Source organism: Bombus terrestris, chromosome 8 (genome assembly GCF_910591885.1).
Source record: "Bombus terrestris chromosome 8, iyBomTerr1.2, whole genome shotgun sequence".
In the NCBI taxonomy this organism is placed as follows: Eukaryota; Metazoa; Arthropoda; class Insecta; order Hymenoptera; family Apidae; genus Bombus; species Bombus terrestris.
In genome coordinates this window covers 3,006,325-3,025,249 of record NC_063276.1, presented here as the reverse complement: position 1 = coordinate 3,025,249, position 18,925 = coordinate 3,006,325, and the positions used below count along the sequence as shown (strand labels likewise).

General features: G+C 27.7%; 5 protein-coding genes across 9 annotated transcripts in view; 2 read left to right on the top strand and 3 right to left on the bottom strand.

Annotated features, from left to right (window-relative positions):
• The window catches only part of LOC100649884 (myocyte-specific enhancer factor 2), an 80,554-nt gene extending 77,333 nt beyond the window's left edge, over positions 1–3,221 (bottom strand). For all 4 annotated transcript variants that reach the window (XM_003397049.4, XM_012311017.3, XM_012311015.3 and 1 more), the window contains exon 1: positions 2,787–3,221. The gene's annotated coding sequence lies outside the window, so the exon portion shown is untranslated. The remainder of the gene's footprint in view (positions 1–2,786) is intronic.
• A 1,362-nt stretch (positions 3,222–4,583) lies between these two features.
• LOC100644851 (protein mono-ADP-ribosyltransferase PARP16) lies at positions 4,584–7,419 on the top strand. Of its 2 annotated transcripts, none has more exons than XM_012311010.3 (7): positions 4,584–4,944; positions 5,308–5,652; positions 5,750–5,905; positions 6,025–6,234; positions 6,310–6,475; positions 6,549–6,681; positions 6,761–7,419. In XM_012311010.3, exons 2-7 carry the CDS (start codon positions 5,326–5,328, stop codon positions 6,918–6,920), a joined length of 1,152 nt encoding a protein of 383 aa, XP_012166400.2. In that variant the 5' UTR covers positions 4,584–4,944; positions 5,308–5,325; the 3' UTR covers positions 6,921–7,419. The 2 variants fall into 2 exon arrangements, with proteins under 2 accessions (XP_012166400.2, XP_020719850.2); XM_020864191.2 differs by lacking the exon at positions 4,584–4,944 and adding an exon at positions 5,038–5,232.
• LOC100649773 (vacuolar protein sorting-associated protein 26C) lies at positions 6,918–8,625 on the bottom strand. Its single transcript, XM_003397048.4, has 6 exons — positions 8,311–8,625; positions 8,105–8,248; positions 7,609–8,001; positions 7,447–7,543; positions 7,262–7,387; positions 6,918–7,183 (listed from the first exon to the last, which is right to left on the bottom strand). The coding sequence occupies exons 1-6, from the start codon at positions 8,416–8,418 to the stop codon at positions 7,101–7,103; spliced, it is 951 nt and encodes a 316-aa protein (XP_003397096.1). The 5' UTR covers positions 8,419–8,625; the 3' UTR covers positions 6,918–7,100.
• Positions 8,626–9,389: 764 nt separating this feature from the next.
• LOC105665990 (G2/mitotic-specific cyclin-B) lies at positions 9,390–13,611 on the top strand. Its single transcript, XM_012311008.3, has 5 exons — positions 9,390–9,564; positions 10,580–11,155; positions 11,233–11,472; positions 11,551–11,669; positions 11,837–13,611. Exons 1-5 carry the CDS (start codon positions 9,535–9,537, stop codon positions 12,093–12,095), a joined length of 1,224 nt encoding a protein of 407 aa, XP_012166398.1. The 5' UTR covers positions 9,390–9,534; the 3' UTR covers positions 12,096–13,611.
• A 259-nt stretch (positions 13,612–13,870) lies between these two features.
• On the bottom strand, positions 13,871–18,908 carry LOC100649658 (putative elongator complex protein 1). The gene is made up of 11 exons (XM_012311006.2): positions 17,811–18,908; positions 17,231–17,728; positions 16,938–17,152; positions 16,443–16,849; positions 15,287–16,367; positions 15,002–15,195; positions 14,658–14,922; positions 14,432–14,568; positions 14,213–14,367; positions 14,078–14,141; positions 13,871–14,020 (listed from the first exon to the last, which is right to left on the bottom strand). The coding sequence occupies exons 1-11, from the start codon at positions 18,672–18,674 to the stop codon at positions 13,956–13,958; spliced, it is 3,945 nt and encodes a 1,314-aa protein (XP_012166396.2). The 5' UTR covers positions 18,675–18,908; the 3' UTR covers positions 13,871–13,955.
• Positions 18,909–18,925: the final 17 nt, after the last annotated feature.

Sequence of the window (18,925 nt, the reverse complement as noted above, 5' to 3'; positions counted from 1 at the left end):
GGTACCATCTTTAACACTTACTAATATATTTAAGATGATAAATATTTTGTAACTTCTGTGTACATTTTTAGGTTGGTTTCAAATTAGATCAATATAATCATGGAGGTGGTATCTCGTTTCAAAATTATTCGTATAACAGATATATTTATAAATATAACAATTTTCTGTGATAAGTATTCGAATATTACTTTCGTGAATCGCTACATATTTCGCCAGGTATGTTCTTCTCTTAACAATCCCATGAGAACTCAAAAACTAAACTAACTTCAGATTATGAATCAAGAAATAACAATAATTACTTCCATTTTTCCCTAGGTATATTAACACTAGAACTATTAAACCAGTTAAAACGATTGTTATTACATTTTCTGTTTTTGCAATTATTAAAAGTATTTACACAAGTATCTTTGGTAATATTAATGCTTAATTTTATTATTTATAGACACAAATATAATTACATATACTTTATTCACTTTCATTATATTGCTTTAATAGCAATTAATTATTTATAGCACACTTAGATACATATTAAAGATCGGCAGGTCTAGTATTAAGTTCTACAACATATTGTAGAAAAATAAATTCCATAAAAATGTATTAGACGTCAAGATAATAAAAGTATTCTGATAATATTATTTCACTAAAGTATTATTTATGTTTAAAATTTTATGATATACAAAGGATCGACTATAAAGGAATTAATAGACGCGTAAAACTTCCGAGAAAAAGGATTTAAAGCAGATCATTCACGATGGAGAAGAGTGACGTAAAATTATAAAGTTAACTAGGGTCTTTTTTATGACAAATGAGGTACCACTGTTAGCACCCTAGGGAGTGGCAGTGCGAAATATACTTTTTTCTTTTCTTGTATTCCTGAGTAGAATAATGAATTCTGTTTCTTCTTGGTATCTGTTATGAAAGAACGTTTCAAATGAATGTTACTTTAAAAAGATAAGAAGATTTATAGAAAAATATCATTCGCAACAACTCTGTAATTGTAAGATGACTTAATGATGTATCATCTTCATTATAAAAGAAAGTATGTATAACAAAAAAATTTAGAAAGAATGTTACATATTATTAACGAAACTATAAATACATATTTTATCTATTCTTCTTTTTCTTTTGCGTATTTTATTAAAAAAATTAGCATAAAAAAACCCGATCTCTACTTTACCGATGAAGCTAAATGCAATTAAGATTCAAGTCTATAGGTGGCAGCATCTCACAGCTATTTACAAAACTTCCAATAAAAAATATTTTTCAAAAATAATCTATATTTTGAAACAAATAAATTACTAAATTTATTCTATGTATTTATCTCTATAATCTTTATTTGCTCTCATCATGCATCATATGATTTTTATTATATGAGAAAATGTTGAATGCATGATGAGAAGTTCATTTTATTTATATAAACTGTCAGAAAATATCACTATATATGAAGAATAATCAAAACAAATTCTATGTATAAAACTGCTGCTTTTTTTTCATTAGTATCATTTTATGAAATTTTTATTTTCTACATGTGTGTGAAATAAGTCTACAAATTGTTACATAGTGACTAAAACATTTCTTCATTTCAAGATCTGTTACAAGAATGTTTGCATAAAGTTATAAAACTACGTGCTAGATATTAATCGTTTATGGAAAATCATTTGTAATGCAAAACATGTAAATAAAGAATACAAACTCTTTACGTTATTAGAATCCCCTACACAAATACAAAAAAGTCTATCTAACTTACGTTATTTGAACATAAAAACTTAATTGTTATGACCTAGTAAGAGAAATGTTTAATTCTTTACTATCAAAATATTAATTCCATTTAACACTCAATTAAAAATTAAATTTTATTCATTAATTATTATATTATGGAAGAGGTAAAAGACACATACTAATATTTATATATTCCTGATATTTTCCATGTAATGTGATGATAGGAAAATCTTTTTTAATATATCCCAATATCTTACAAATTATCTTTGTCATTTATTGAAGTTCTAATAAATATTAAATAATCAATTTAATAAGATATTCACACTTTACAGAAAAATGTAATTATGTTAATATTGTATATTTGTTATAAAAACAGTCTTTGAATATTTATTGATCATGGAAGACTGTTTTCCATATTCATATACATTGAACGAACTTGTTATTAAACATTCTAACATGAAGTTACGGACACCTTGAAAAATTATTTTTCATTAAACTAAAAACGATGGTTTTCTTCAAAAATCATTATTTTTTTCACTGATACACACAGACACGAGGTAAACTTCGGAAAATCAGTATGCATCGTGAGATGAAATTAATAAAAAAAAGAACCATATGATACGTTGAAGAACTATCTAACAAAGAATACAGAAGAATAAAAAGAAATTAACAGAGAAAATAACAATATCCAAATAAAAATAGGACCTGTCATTTTCAACAGTTCCTTTGGAACAAGATCAATATATCTCGTGTAAGGAAAAAGGCCCTTCATACTCATCCAATTTATTCAACTTCATCACATAAATTCATGAATTTACTCGTAAGTGCTTAAAAACACGCGACGATTAAAACATCGCTAAAGCAACGAGCTTTTTTTTCTGAAAATCGTGAACGCTTACGACGTGTCTGTGTGTGTATGCAAGTGTGCATGTGTATACATACATACCTACATGTGTATCCGTGTTTGCGCGCATGTGTGCGCACATTTATGTGAAGGCCATGTTAACAGACTGTAAGTCAACGGATGACTTCTGTTAATGATAAAAAGGATAGTAAAATTTACTTACGATTTTCACCGGCTTCTCCGCGGCTCCTACAGAGCTTTTCCGTACAGTTATTTCACTTTCCACATTATTACATCCACGGGTGTGAAAAAAAAAAGGAACGGCGAGAGAGTGAGTTTGATCAAAAGCACAATTTTCGTGACGTCATCAGTGGCCGGGCATGCGCAGACCGATTTCGGTGTTTTTCCATTTACCGCGGAAACACGTGTGGCGAGATGTGTCGCTTTTGCCTTCTCCTTGTCGTCGTTTTTTTTCTTACTTCTTCAACGTTTTCTCTTTTTTTTCTTCTGCGCTTGTCTTCTCCACCGCGAAAAACTACATCGCTAAGAAGCACACAACATTATCGTGACAACGCGGGCTATCGTCCGTTGTGAATTTCGTGTGCGATTATTCGCGAGAGGCACCACGGCTGCCGACATCTATCCATCCACTCCCACTTGTTAAGTGACGTACACTGACGTCATCGATAGTTTACCTTGAAGCATGACATTGAGTTACACGCTTGCCAATTTTGTTGAGAAACTTCCCTATACGGTAACATAGTATAGGGAATTTATGAGTATGCACTTTATAAATTAATAACTGGAATTACATTTCCTCTTTGCTACTAGTATTTAAATCATCGTAAACCCTACAAAATTGTAAAATTTTATATTTATTAATGATAATAACAGGAAAAGCAGTTTATGAAAATTTATGAAATAGTTTTTGAACACCTATAAATGTGCTCATAATTATTTGAAATATCTATTGCATATATTATTTGAAATATGCATTACTTATTTGTAATTTTAATAGAAGTATTTATTACATAATAAAATTGTTACTAATTCGTTTCTTGCAATAAATTGATTTCAATTTTTGGTATTGTAGTTATATGTATATATTGTATTTTTGTATGTTCTGGTACTTTTAATATACGAATTTGATGAAAAATTAAGGGGGGGGGGGTGTAAAAAATAATATTAAGCTAAAAGAGAGAAACATCGGCGTAACAAACGAACGTAATGAAACATATGTGATCTGCGATAGAAGTAATGAGATTTCAGGCCAATGTTCACATGATTTCTGTACAAATTCGTTGTAACGAGGAGGATTATATATATTATTTTAAATAAAAGGCTATCTTTTTTTCATTCGTCACTGACAAAAATTTTCATTTCGAAGATGCCGGTCGTCGAATATTGCAAATCGTTGGAAAAATTTGATATTTTTTAAGGGTATTTTAAACTCATTATAAAGGTAAACATTTCACGCTCTACTTGTCATTTATTTTTCAATTTAAAGAGATAAGAAATATTTGGTGACTAATTATTATGTATGTATTTAATTCTAATGTAAAGCATAACATAAATTAAAAGAGAATTTCTCATTATGTATGTATAAATGTATATATTAACCCTCAAAAGTTATCGTTAAAAGAAATCACGTTAACACTATTACAAAAATTTCACCCTATTTACATTTTTTATTTTAGAAATTATTAAATACAAAATAAATGCAATTAAATATTTTACTATTATTCAATATTATATTGAATATAGAAGAGCTATTATACAATATAATAAATAAGATTGCAATGGTATTACTACAAAACGCTAATATTAAAACAAAATTTGCATGGGATGGAATTTTAGCTATGATAGTTAAAATACTCTTTTGATCCTATACCAGTTATTTATTTTTTTTTTTAATACTGCGCTTTATTTGTACGATTAATACAAAAATAAAAACGTAGCATTTTTTAATAGTCAATTATTTTAAAAAATTATAATTGTTCATTGAACATCTACGGTATATATAAAATTCAAATAAATTTGAACAAAAGTGTGCAAACATTAGGAAACTTAAGATGCAAATATTCCTACCAAGATGTTCAATTTTTCGCATTGATCTACATTTCGTTTTGTGAAAGTTGTATCACTGCCAAGAATTACATTGTTTCAAAGGAAGTAGTTATTTGTGCATATAGTTTGTAATGCTTGAATGATAGCGGGCTTTACGTTGATTTGCTGTTTTATGAAAACTTGTTAGTCTTTTTTACCTTTTTTGTTCTTTGTTTCTTCGTTTCGTACGGAATAATGGCAAATTACTAAATCATTAGTAACTGTGACCAAAAAAATGAAAAAATACCGGCGATATGTTTGAAATTTAAAATTTTGTAAGTATGAAATAAACTAACTTTCTTTATTCAAGGAAATTGCAATTATATTTATGAATTAAATATTTCTTTAAGAGATTAATGTTTTATATAACTATATTTATCCGTTATTTGGACAAAATCATAACTATTGTGATTACTACGTGATACAATTTGATATTTGTTACATATACAATATTAATTTACAAATTATCATCGAAGTTTGTTAACGCTTTATCAGCTAAGATTTTGTAATATTGAAAACATACGATATAGCGCAAAATAATTATATAAACTTGTAAATATTGGGTAGGTAGATTCTTGATTGAAATTATAACACAGAGTCGAAAAATAATAATTTGTTTGTTAAAAATTTTAATTTAGATTCGATTAATCTCAATAATGGATAGCGCAAGCAGGAAACAAGCCTTTCACAATGATAAAGAGAAGAAAAAATCTAACCCCAATCTAAGGAAAAGTTTGGATCAAGGGATTTGTAAAGAATCTGAGTTTGATATGTCATATACAATTCGATTGGATTCCACAAATCAGGAAGATGTTGAAAAAAAAGTTCAATGTCTAAAACATGTATTGGAAAAAGACCTAAGAGCAGCTGATTTAAAATGGTCCTTATTTGTAGCAGCTTGTAATACATATCGCTATGACACTTGTTTAAAACCATTTCCACCAATGTATATAAAAAATGAATGCAAAGACATTGAAGCTTTGGTAAAGTTCTTAAAACATCAATCTTATTGTTTTTATAATTTGCACATTAATGATTTTAAAGAGTAATAATCATTGAATATATTGATTTTAATTATAGAGAAGAGCTATAGAAGTAATTCCTCCATTGGCTGTAATATTGAAAGCATTATCAGAATCAGATGCATATGAAAAATATGGAATGGCTATAGATCTATTACAGTGGGTTTTAGTGCGCTTGAGAGATCCTTATATAAAAAGCATTAAAAAAGAAAATGTAAGTTTCATTATATATGTATTCATGGTAACATAAATTTTGTTGAAATTTTTATTTTCATTCCGAATCATATTTTACAATTAAATCTTGTGAATATTGGAAAAATGTTTGCGATATAGTATGACTTGATATTGAGAAAAGTACCCTCAGAAATGCCAGTAGTTGCACCAAATTTAATATTCCAAGTCACAAGTACAAAACAATCTACTTCAGAAGACAGATGGAAAACAATTGCTCAAGGCCACACAACATTTTATGCTTATCATGGTAGTCGACTAGAGAACTTCCATTCCATTATACATTATGGTCTACAACAGAATATGTGTAAGGTAAAATAATCTACTTGATGTATGATATCATTTTTTACTATTTTCTAACATGATTAAATGCAATATATTTTTTAGAACTCATTATTTGGTAAAGGAATATATCTTTCGAGTGAATTAGGCGTAAGTTTACCATATAGTCCGATTGGCTATGGGTGGGGAGGTAGTGTATTAGGAAGTGAAATGAGCTGCGTAGCTTTATGTGAACTTATTAATCATACAGATGTAAAAACTGGAGATTCAGGTAAATAGATATTAAAAGAAATCATACATATTAAGAAAGTTTCATCATTTCTTATGCAAAGTATGTTGTATAGAAGATAATGCTAGAAGTTTAGTATCAGATTCCATAGGTGGAAGAGTTCCAAATAAATATTATTTGGTAACAAATAGTGAATTGGTAAGGGTACGATACCTCCTTATTTACAGTCAACAAGTTCAAGCAGCAAGGTATGTGTATAATATTCATTACTTTTATATATTTTTTAAATACATGAATATAGAAATGTATAAACTTCTAATATTTTAGATGTATTAACAACAAAGGATTATTGGCATGGTTTAAACAACATAAATTATTAACATTTGTGCTTGGTTATGTGGTGCTGCTGGCTTCAGTTGGACTGACTCATAATAAACAAGTTGAAAAATATTATAAATTATTTGCTCAAAAAGTTGGACTGGAGTAAAAAGAAACATTTTTAATACAATAAGTTATCCATCCATTAATATGTACATTAGGATAAAAAATTATTTCTTTTTACATTCTTTTCAATGAAATTACATAAATTTGCATTTATTATAAGAAATATATACAATTTGTAAATAATACATATAATTTATATAAAATACTATATTTCTATACAAATTTAGTATCTTGATAATATTATGGGGAAATTTTCCGTAACTAAATAATCATCTTCAAATATTACGATCAAATTCACTTCAAATTCTGTAATGAAATATGACCTTTTTATCAGCAAATTTATTATAAAAAAAATCCAGAATGAAAGTCATATAATGACCTTACCGACTTTAAAATTACTCGTACTTAATGTAGGACATGTAAATAATCGTGGGAATATCATATATATCGGTATAGGTAAATTTGTACAAACATTTCCTTCGCCAATTTGTATGTTTTGTATTTCAGTAGCTGAAATATATATAGCATTATAAGATCACAAATGAAATGTTAATATATTCTCATCCTACCATCTCTGGAATATCCTTCAGCACAACCACATGTCTCTACTCTTACCAACTGCAGTTCAATTGACTTTATTACAGCTTCACAATGTTCAATTACCACCTTCAAAAATATTGTTTTTTCATACTACTTTATCAAACAAATCATGCATATTACAGTATTATTACCTCTCCTGTTAAGGGTTCAGAAATCTTGCAATACAATGAATCTAGTTTTCCAGAAATGCAAAATCTAGGTACATTGATTCTATCTCTTGTGTTTTGCAATGATTCTGGCATAATATTAAAACACACTGGTTTACTGGCTTCTTTTTGTATCTTAGGAGGCACCTTATCTTCAACTATGAACTCCAACGATTTGCTTACATCTTTTGCTAAGAAACTTCTTTTTATATCACAGCGTATAAAATATTGGATATTTACAAAGACTCCATGATAAGTTTCATACAAAGACTTAGTCCCTCTAGGTTTTAGTGGTAATTCAAATGGTATTTCTGTTCTACCACTTGGTATTTTGCCACTCGGAGCAACATCTAAAGTATATTGAACTAATTGTATTGGCTGAAAATACAAATGATAAAATTAGTTAATCCACTTGGTTCTTATTTTATAACAGAACCATAATTTGTAGAAATACTTCTGAAAATTTCTAGGTAAAACTAACTTTTACAGAATTGTAAAATGCTTCAAAAATGCCAAAATTCTTCGAACTAAGCTGTAAATTGACCGAACCTTCCATACTTAAGAATATTCCATCATGTTTAACGTCAGAATTAGTTTGTAGCAATATAAAACCAGCAACTATTTCCTAAAACATAACCTCAACATTTTCTGTTTTATAATGTTTCTATCATAAATTATAGTACAGACCCCTTCATGATATATTTTACTAGCTCGCTTTAATTTGATATCGATGTTTATTGTCATTTTCAATTTATGATTGTTAATTAGGTAATAATCATAAATGAGTTTATACATTCACTAATAACGACATTTGTCGATTGTTACTATATGTGTGATCTATAGTATTTATGTCAAGTTTAATTAATTATAAGCTCTACACTGAACATTTGCATGCAAAAAGCAAATAAACACAATAAAAAATTAATTGCAATAGAATGCAAATAAATATATTTAAGTATAAATTTTAGGACAACACGTCAATAGAAACTGAATCAGCTGTTTCAATATAATGTACATATTGACATAAGGAATTCTGATATCTTTGATTTAACATTTCTTTCGCATGAAATAAAAACAATTATGAAATAGAAAATATGTATCAAGACATTATTTATATAAAGCATACATTGTCGGCTTATTAGAACACTCATACAATTAAAAAAAGTACGTTTTTAGGAAGTCAATTTGAAATAGAAAGTTCAAACTAGAAAATATTAATTATTCAACTATTTAACAATGAAAGAATTTATTTTTGTTTACAATACAATTAATAGTCAGTAAGTTTGGGGAGTCTTCGATATAATACTGCTTGTAATATGTATTGCTTATTGCTTCATTGCCAGAAAAAATATTGGGAACCTATCCTGAATTTCAACATTTTTGTGAAATAATATGATTGTATTAGATAACTGTACAATTTTTAATTCACAAATAGCACATTTTAGAGCTAATGTTGTGCAAATATTTAAAAAATAATGATTTTTTTAGATACATCACTCTTCAAACTAATTTAGCAAATAAAACTAACATCAGTAAAAAAAGTATAGTCATTTTCTGAAAAACGATTTAAAATAGTTAATTAAATTTACTTTCATACTATTAATTCATTCATATAATAAACAAGAAAGCCACCTGAAATTTATCAATTTATAAAAAAAGTGAAACATAGTTGTGACACGTTTGAAATACGTTACCATTCGATCGACCAATCAGGTTTCATGACTTTCGCGGCATTTCTTCTTCTGTATACTAACATCCGCAGAAGGTGAACTTCCGTTCGATCGACTAAACAAATTCAAACCGACAGAGTCGTTACTGCGAGTTAAACGTTGTTTGGGAGACGGTGGAAGTAGACTAATCGGAAGACTAGCTTTTGGTGTTGCGTGTAATTATTTCCTGACTTTGTTAACGATGGCTTTAAGAAATAGGACCGCGCTCACGGTAAGTTTTAAATATTTCAAAAACATCGATGTGTATCAAATTAGCCATTGATAACAAGGGGAGGTCAATAGAACAGGGTAACCGTCTGTTCCTGACATCTTTAAATGCCCTTCATTTATTTCAAAAGTCATCGAAATAACAATCATTATGATTTATCCAGATTGCTGTATGTATTTTAATATTCATAATACGAATTTTAATATCACTCGTTTGATTGTTTAATAACGAAGAATTTTGATTTTTGAAATTTAATATTAACGTACATTTTGATCTTTAAAGCCCCGTGCATCTTTTAATATTTTATATAAATTGCATAAATTTCAGCTTTTCCTTCGTTATGTAATGTTACTCTAAAGTAAAAATTGTTATAAAAATATTAAAGATGTAATTAGTTGTAAGTTGCATTGTGTATCTTAAACGGAAATGCGTTCGTAAACATTTAGAGCCGATTTAGGCGGAATTTTGTGCTGCTTAGGTAATTACATCACGAAAAGCACACATTTCATTTTCTATTTATTGTATGAATTATATTATATTTATTTTATTTACATCATATTATAATATTATATTCCTATATTCGGATATATTAAAAATTAAAAATTGTTTAAATGATAAAATCTCTTTTTAATATTTAATTATTATTTTGCTAGAAAGATCAGTACATAAATATTTAATTCATATTTGTTATATCTCCTTCTATTTTATTAATATTTTACTTTTAATTCTTCATACTTACCATGTATTGTTACATAAAGTAAGTGATACAATAGTTAGTAGATTAAATTAGTTGGATTTATTAAAAAATAATATTGTTATCCATATATATGGAATATTTGTAAAAAATAGTTTTGATAGTAGTCAAAAAAGTTATTGTTACAATAACTACTGTATTGAAATATATATGTAACAATATTATCTATTTTTATATATATGGAAACAATAGGAGTATTTCTTTTTTTAACAAGTAAGATTTGTACAAGAAAGTCAAAATATGGATCATGAAATAAATTTTCAGAATATTGTAAATCAAGAAAATACAAAGAATTTTAAGTCTTCTGTGACCACAATACCTGGGAAGACAAAAAGAGCTGCTTTGGGTGAAATAGGAAACAAAGTGAACACATTAAGAGGCATAGAACCCATTGATAGAACTAGCTTGCTAATAAAAGACAAGAAACCGATTATAGCCCCAAAACAAGCTATCAAACCACCAGAAAAAGCAACTGAGAAACTACCTGTACAAATAGTTAAACCTGTAATAAAGGTTGCAGTTTCTCAAGAGAGTGTGGTATCAGTACCTGCTAAAAAGGAGGTTCAGTCATTCTCCTCAGATCTATTGGCAGTTGAAGATATTGATGAAGAAGATAAAGGAAATCCTAGTCTAGTTTCTATTTATAGTAATGACATTTATGAATACTTAAGAACTCTAGAAAGTATGTACCCTATTTCAAAAGGATATCTATATGGACAAGAAGTTTCGCCAAAAATGAGGAGTGTACTTATAGATTGGTTAGTGGATGTACATCAACAATTTCATTTAATGCAAGAAACATTATACCTAACTGTTGCTATCATTGATAGATTTTTACAGGTTTGTTGTTAGATGTAAAAGCTTAAAATTTATCTTTGAAGAAAACTACATAAATATTAAAAGTTTTCTTTCAACAGGCTTTTCGCTCAATAAATAGGAAAAGGTTACAATTGGTTGGTGTGACTGCTATGTTCATTGCTAGCAAGTATGAAGAAATGTATTCTCCAGATATAAATGATTTTGTATATATCACAGATAATGCATACTCGAAGGTAGAAATATTACAAATGGAAATGCTTATTGTGAAAACATTAGATTATTCTTTTGGTAGACCATTACCCTTACATTTCCTAAGGAGGTACAGCAAAGCTGGAAAGGTGATTTATAAATTTGTATCACTGATTAATTTTCATATCACATAATTTTATGTCTTTAACTCAATAAATTGTTTTTAGGCACTCCCAATACATCATACAATGGCTAAATATTTTCTAGAACAAAGCTTAGTTCACTATGAAATGTGCCACTATCCCCCAAGCCTTATTGCAGCTGCAGCAATATATTTAGCTTTCCTGTAAGTTATCTATTAAAATATTATTTTAAAGGATTAAAGTCACTGTGCTCTCTCCTTTCCTAATGTAGAAAAATCAATCAAAACAAGCAAATTGGATCAATATGAAATAATAGTTGATACTATTATTTACTAATAATTCATCATTATTGTTTTATCTGATTATGCAGAATTATTGATAATGATGACGAAGACCAGCAAAAGGTTGTCTGGACAAATACCTTGGCACATTACAGTACCTATTCCAAGGACGACGTATTCCCTGTAGTACGGGAAACAGCAAGTATTATAGTTAATGCGGATAAAATTAAGTATCAAGCTGTGAGGAAGAAATATGCCCAAGCAAAGTGCATGAAGATTAGTACCCGACCCGAACTTAGATCAGCAACAATAGATTTATTAGCTACTGCAGATAAAAGCGCAGTATAATATTCATTTTAAAAGATAATTGTAGTGAGACATTTATTTGTTCAATATTTCATTGGACAAATTAAATTGCTACGCACATAGGATGATACATTTTCAGAGGTAGAAACATATGAGATGAGTAGACTAAATAAAAAAAGGGAGAAAGACGAGACTATCTTCATCTATCTTTTTTTCCTATCATATTGTTTTCATATAAAAAATGTCATAATTAAACATTTATTTTGATGGTTACCATGATGAATATTAAAATCATTTCTAAATAATGACTTTCGCTCCAAAATTTATTGGAGTAAATAATTTGGTATGCAAAATATTCTTACAAACAAAATTCAGTAAGGTAACTAATGATTCCTTACCTATAAAAAGTTGCAGGGAAAAAATACTTCAGACAGAAAATGCAGTTGTTTATCTATTAAATTAAAAGTTTGTGAATGGTAGTCTCGTTTTAATTACAGATATTAGCCTCAAGTATACAAGTTCTATTAAAAATGGGACATTTTAATTCTAAATATTACGGGGTTGCTGTACGAAGTTCGTAAGAAAGAAAGAAAAACTTTAGTAAGTATTTCCGTATGATATAATGTAACTCGAATATTCTTTATTCTTGAGTAAGGGTAGTTTGCATTTTGTTGAATAATATCTGATTTATTAAAAACCAGATACTTAGTATGGAAATTACTTATTAAAGATTTTTTTATCTATGCACGTAATTACACAATTTAGGGTAATTATACAGAAAGTTTTTTAGTAGAGGAGAGAAAAAGAAAGAAGCATGAGTATAGTCAATTGATATGGAAATGTGTATATTTTTGGATCACTATAGAAAACTATCGAACAACGTTTGTCAAAGGATCTCTGTTTAAATTCAGTAAAATTTCGGCAAAATGATTAAGGTGTAAAAAAAGTAATGAAAGCTGGGAAATTTGGAATGGATTTGATTTCAGTCCAAGATCATTTTAGAAATTAATACTGCAATTGACTATAAAATTTAATTAAGTACTAAAGACATGATAATAAGATAGTTATTTTAGATTATATTTAATATAGATTATAATATAGTTCAATTATTTAATATAAAATATTTCTAATATATTTCATAAACTAGAAATTAGCAAAGACTATAAATTAGAAATACAATAATTTTTAAACTCTGTAGTCATTGAACATTTTGCCGAATTTTTATCTAATTGAAAACAAGATTTTTAGGTATTTAAATTGTGAATCATATCTTTTATACTGAAATATTGAAGAAATTTTAACTTTTATTCATGATTATAAAAACATTTTTATTTTGATATTAGTTCTATAAATAGTTTTAAATGTTAATGTATGAAAATACCCGAGTATTCCAGACGATATTAATAATCTATACTTTGATATCAATATTTTCACAAATATTATATCAATGAACATGACTGTTCATATCTGACATTTTGTCAGTGTGCGTTTGGAACGTAAATATTGTATAAAATTTATGTAAAGAAAATTTCAATAGAAAATAAATTGTAATAATGTTTCTTCCGGGTATCATATATAATTCATACAAATTTAAATATTATATTATAATATATATATTTGAATTTATATCGAAATGTTTGTTTTATAATATAAATCAATAGATTACTATAAAGCTGCGAGTTTGCCTCGCAAAACTTTGTTATAAACTATGATAATTATTGTAACATATTTTATTTCATATATATACCTAGAGAGAAATTATCTTTAATGATAAATAACTTAGAGATTTATTAAATAAATGGAAAAATAAGCAGAAATAAATGTATCCTTTTTTTAATGGAGAGATTGTAATTGTAAAATATAATTCAAAATTAGATTTCTAAAAATATTTACTGTTATTAATTAGTAAAATATGTTCAATTTCCAAGGTGAAGAATTAGCTACCGGTGGATGTGTAATATAAGATTCTGAAAATTCGAGTAATAATTAAGATAAGTTTCCTCAATAGTTTAACAATAACTTACCAACTAATTTGTAACAGGTAGAGAATCCTTGTGAATCTTTCATCGTCGTGAGTTCTGTATTTTCCTAAAATTTTTTACAAACATAAAAAGTAGTGCAATTAATTAATTCAATTATAATTATAGTGTAATGTGTACCATTTCTGCTAAGCTTGAAGCTGCAGATTTATCCCAGATTTCAGATTTATTTTTTTCTATTATTAAAAGTAACTCTTCCATGGAATTTTGTACTTTTTCCGCATATTCATCGTCATCGAAATATAAAAGCATTTGTATCAATATGTGCAAATCATCTGAAATTAGAGATATTATATAATCTTTATATGATAATTAATTTCTATGAATAAGTACACAAACCTCGTTCTTTGTACATATTGCTGATAATTTGATACAAAGTTTGTATTAATGCCAAATCCTCGAAGACACTGCCTTCTTTTAAACTTAAAAATTTCCTTTCCTGCTTTCTTCGATTTTTGCTGGATCTATAACTTTTTCTAAAAGTAATACACATGTAATAAACATATTTAATTTTTAACACAAATTCATTAAAAAAGCTTTATTCGTTATTCTCAAACGTCTTTACCCAGACATAGTGGACAATCTCGATCTTTGACTCAAAGTTGAACTAACAACGCTACTTGTATCGCTAAGAATATCTGAAATGCCTTTGTTACATATCGACTCATTGTCACAAAGTATTTCATTGTCCGATTTTATGTTTCTCTGAGAAATATTGTGCCTCACTGTTGCAAGACGCAATTTATATCGTTCAAAATCTTGCCTATTTTTTTTTATTTGTGATAGAGTGTGATCTGCATATTCGTATACACTAGGTTTTATATGACATTCTAAAATATAACAATTTTAATTAATAAGATAGTAAATTGATATTTAACTTATGTATTATTTTTGAAAGTATAAACCTACCAATCAAATCTAAATTTTTAGTATCATGTGCAATTCTTACAGCATCTTTCCATCGTTTACCATTACATAAAGAGATTATAGCTTCCTTCATATCTCTGAAATAATTCATTAAAATATGTGCAGCTTCCTCATACTTTTTATCAGTTTTTAGACGTTCTACAAGATCCTGGTAAATCACGTGTTTTTCTGTTTCGCTGAAATATAATTTGATATAATTTAATTTTATAAATTTATAAATCTATAATAATGACGACAATTTGTTTTATATCTATTGCTTATATCAACCTTAGTTCCATTTGAGTAGATAGTATAATAACATCTTGCCAACAACTAGCTAATTTATAAGCATTTAAAGCTTCTTTGATATCACCAGATCTATGAAACATAATTCCAGCTTCATGATAGTGTCGTTTATTTAATAAATATTCACCATAACTTCTGGCTACCTCCTTATACATTTTGCTTTTCTTCTCAAATAATTTTAAAGCTTTTGTATACAGATTATAATTGCGTATCAAATTTATACATTCGTTAAATCTGTTTGATTCTTTCGCAATATGTTCAAGAGCAGACTCATAGCGTTTCAAATGTAAATCAATAGAATATTTCATATAATTCTCATCAAGCTTTTTCAAGCCATTAAGAAATGGAATATATTCTTTGGGATCTTTTTGTGACTTAGAAGCAATGAACATAGTCAAATCAAAATCGTACATTCCTAGAGCTATATCAAATAGTACATTCACATCCATTATGTATAACAGATATTTTAGTGCTTCAACAGACATTATGTGTTCCTCATATCCCGTACGTTTTTCCTCTAACTTCTGAATCTCCTTTATTTTCGTTAGCGCAGCTTCTATTCCTTGCTTTTTCTTATCTTTTACCAAACTGATTAATATTGGTTGAATTAAATGATCAGAGTTGTTCTTTTCTTCCATACTGTTTCGCAGTAAACTGCAAATTAATTCAATTTTATTTATTTCAAGGTTTCTTGATTCTGACTGATGTCTTCGATAGTAATTTGCATATATTGTCGTGGTAACGTCTTCATCTGCTAACTCAGACAAGAATAAACTTAACCAACTCGCTTTGGAAACTTGTTCCACGAATTTATTTGCATTCTCGATAAATTTTTTTGGATTATAGTCATAGATCAAGTTCAAGTTTATTCGTTGTCTCCGCATTAAATCGAAGGCAGATAAATAATTGCAATTGTCTAAGTAAAATCCGATAATATATAAAGACAATGCCCTTGGTTGAATGCATTCTAGATTTCCACGAGGCATTTGCAAAATAACTTTGGAATCTTTAGGAATAGCTGCAATCAATAGAGATCCCCTTTCCACTCTTCTAATATTTACATCTAAAAATATTGATTAATCATCTTAATTATAATATTAAAAATAATTTAACAATTAGAACTTAATGATTGGTTTACCTGAAAATGACTTATCATTGAGTCGATTTTCCCATGGCTTTACTGTCAAATCTTGCTTTATTAATTCTTCAAAATCATTCTCGTTCAAGTTAACGCATATTAAAGTATTTTGTGCAGTTGTAAGAAGTAAAAATTCCGAGTGAATGAAAAAACTTGTGATATTGTTAGCAATTTGCTTTCCATTAATTGCAAAACAGTTCCTATGATATAATGATAATACCATGTGCTTTGTACCAATTTTCACAACTTCTACTTTATAGGTATATCCTTGCAATTGTGTATCAACTGGGATTAGTTCTGTTTCTTTTGTATATTTTATAGTGGAATTGTCTACAATTATGTATGCTTCATCTGAATCTGGGGAACGAACTATGTGTTGAATTAAACCATCCATAATGTGTATTCGCCTTTAAACATTAAAGAATTATTAATTTTCGAAACTAAAGTATAATTTATACTACTTTTACATCGAACAAATTTTTCTCATAAATATACCTCAATATAACTTGTCCCTGTGTTTGATCTTCTATTGCACTTAACATCAAAACACAAAGGAAACTCTGATCATTTATTGACAATGAACACAAAACGTTGTTTTCATTAAGCCATAAAAAGTGATGCATATTGTAAAAGAAATTTTTATGTTCTAGTAGAATATCCCATTTAATATCATATGTTCCAACATGTTCATAGTCTAAGAGGAATGAATCCTAATTTTTTAAATGCATTAGTAATTATCCTTTAATCTTTGTGAAATTTTAAACAATTTATAATTCATTTATATTTACCACTAAATACTTGTAAAATATTAATTTTTTGCTGGCAGAAACACAGAAGAATGCATTGCTGTCTATCCAGGTAGCTTTGCCTTTTATATCAGGTGCAAAAACAATAGCATTTATGGACTCAGAAATTTCTAAAGTTTTATGTGCCATTGGTGGTGGTACAATTCCTACTCTAAGACCAGTCATTAATGACTTATTTCCATCAATGATGCCAATAACAGATTTATCATGTACAGTTATGCCTCTACTATGATCAACAGACCAATTATAATCAAACGTGATAAGTTCTTTGTATGTTAAAACAATCAACTTTTTGAAACAAGATGTTGTACTCCATGTGGCACATATCAATGAGTTATCTGTGGAAAATTTAATAGTTTGTTTCAAATACCAATGATAATTATTTTCTGTCCATAGTTGTAGAACTGAAGAAGAATCTGCCTGAATTTGACACCAAATAGTTAAAATTTCTGAATCTGGTGACCAAAATAAATCTTTTACCTAAAATAAATTTTAAAATATTAAAATTATCATACTCTTAAATTTATTCAGAATAATAATAATTGGAAATTTTCAAACATACCCTAATTTCTTTTGGTTTAAAAGGAAGTGAAAATTCTCTGTGTTTTAAACCATTTTTCTCAAAGAATACAACAAGGTGCTTGTTTTGTGAAATCTGTGTTGATGCAATTAAACTACCAGATGGTTTCCATGACAATGATCCTTCCAAACCATTAGCGATCTCACTGGTGTATTGTAAAATACCTTCTCTATTGAATACCTTAAACTGTCTAACTTTATTTTCGGGATGTAACAAACCAACAGCAAATAACAAACCATCATCACGCCAAGTTATTTTATATAATCCATCATCTAGATTGTTTTCACATATTTCTGTTGGTTTAGATATTGCTGCTTTTTTTCCTTCTGAACCATGAAACTGAGTTTCCTTCTTACCCCAACCAACAGTTACAAATTGCTTTTGACCGAAATATTGTGCATGCAGATTTACCTCTGAGATTATTTCAAAAGTAGATACCATTGTAATCACAATACCACTATTTGTAACTAATATGATTATTTCATGATCTGGGCTTAATTTCATGCATTGTAAATCTGTGTTTAAATCAGTTATCAATTCGTATCTAAATTCAGGTTCTAAATTTATTCTTATAATATTGCCAGATTTACAGACACCATATATTTCTTGTGTTACACTACAATATTCCAAACCGATGAATTCTAAATTTTCATCGATTTCGAAGAAACTTATGTCTTCCACATAATTCGATGGAATTTTATATAACTTATTTTTTAAAAGCATATAAAAATCATCATTAGTTGAGTCAACAGTATACAATATTTTTAAATCTTTTACATTTAGCATTTGATTTTCTAGGATATTTAAAAGACGACTAGTGTGTTGTTTTACTACCAAATTCTTCATTATTTAATAATAATGTGATAAAAGCATATAAAAAATAATCGAGGAATTTTTGTTTCCGGTTCACTGGAGGTACAGAAGTGAGAACTTTAAAAACTAACCTCTACACAATTCAAAGTATATAGGTTAATGTGAGAGATACATATATAGGACAATAATGAAAACAGTTCTGTAGCTTTTCTATTTTATATAAATAGAATAAATTAAATAAGTTTAAAACAGGAATTATATTGAATAAGGAAAGATGAAACTGT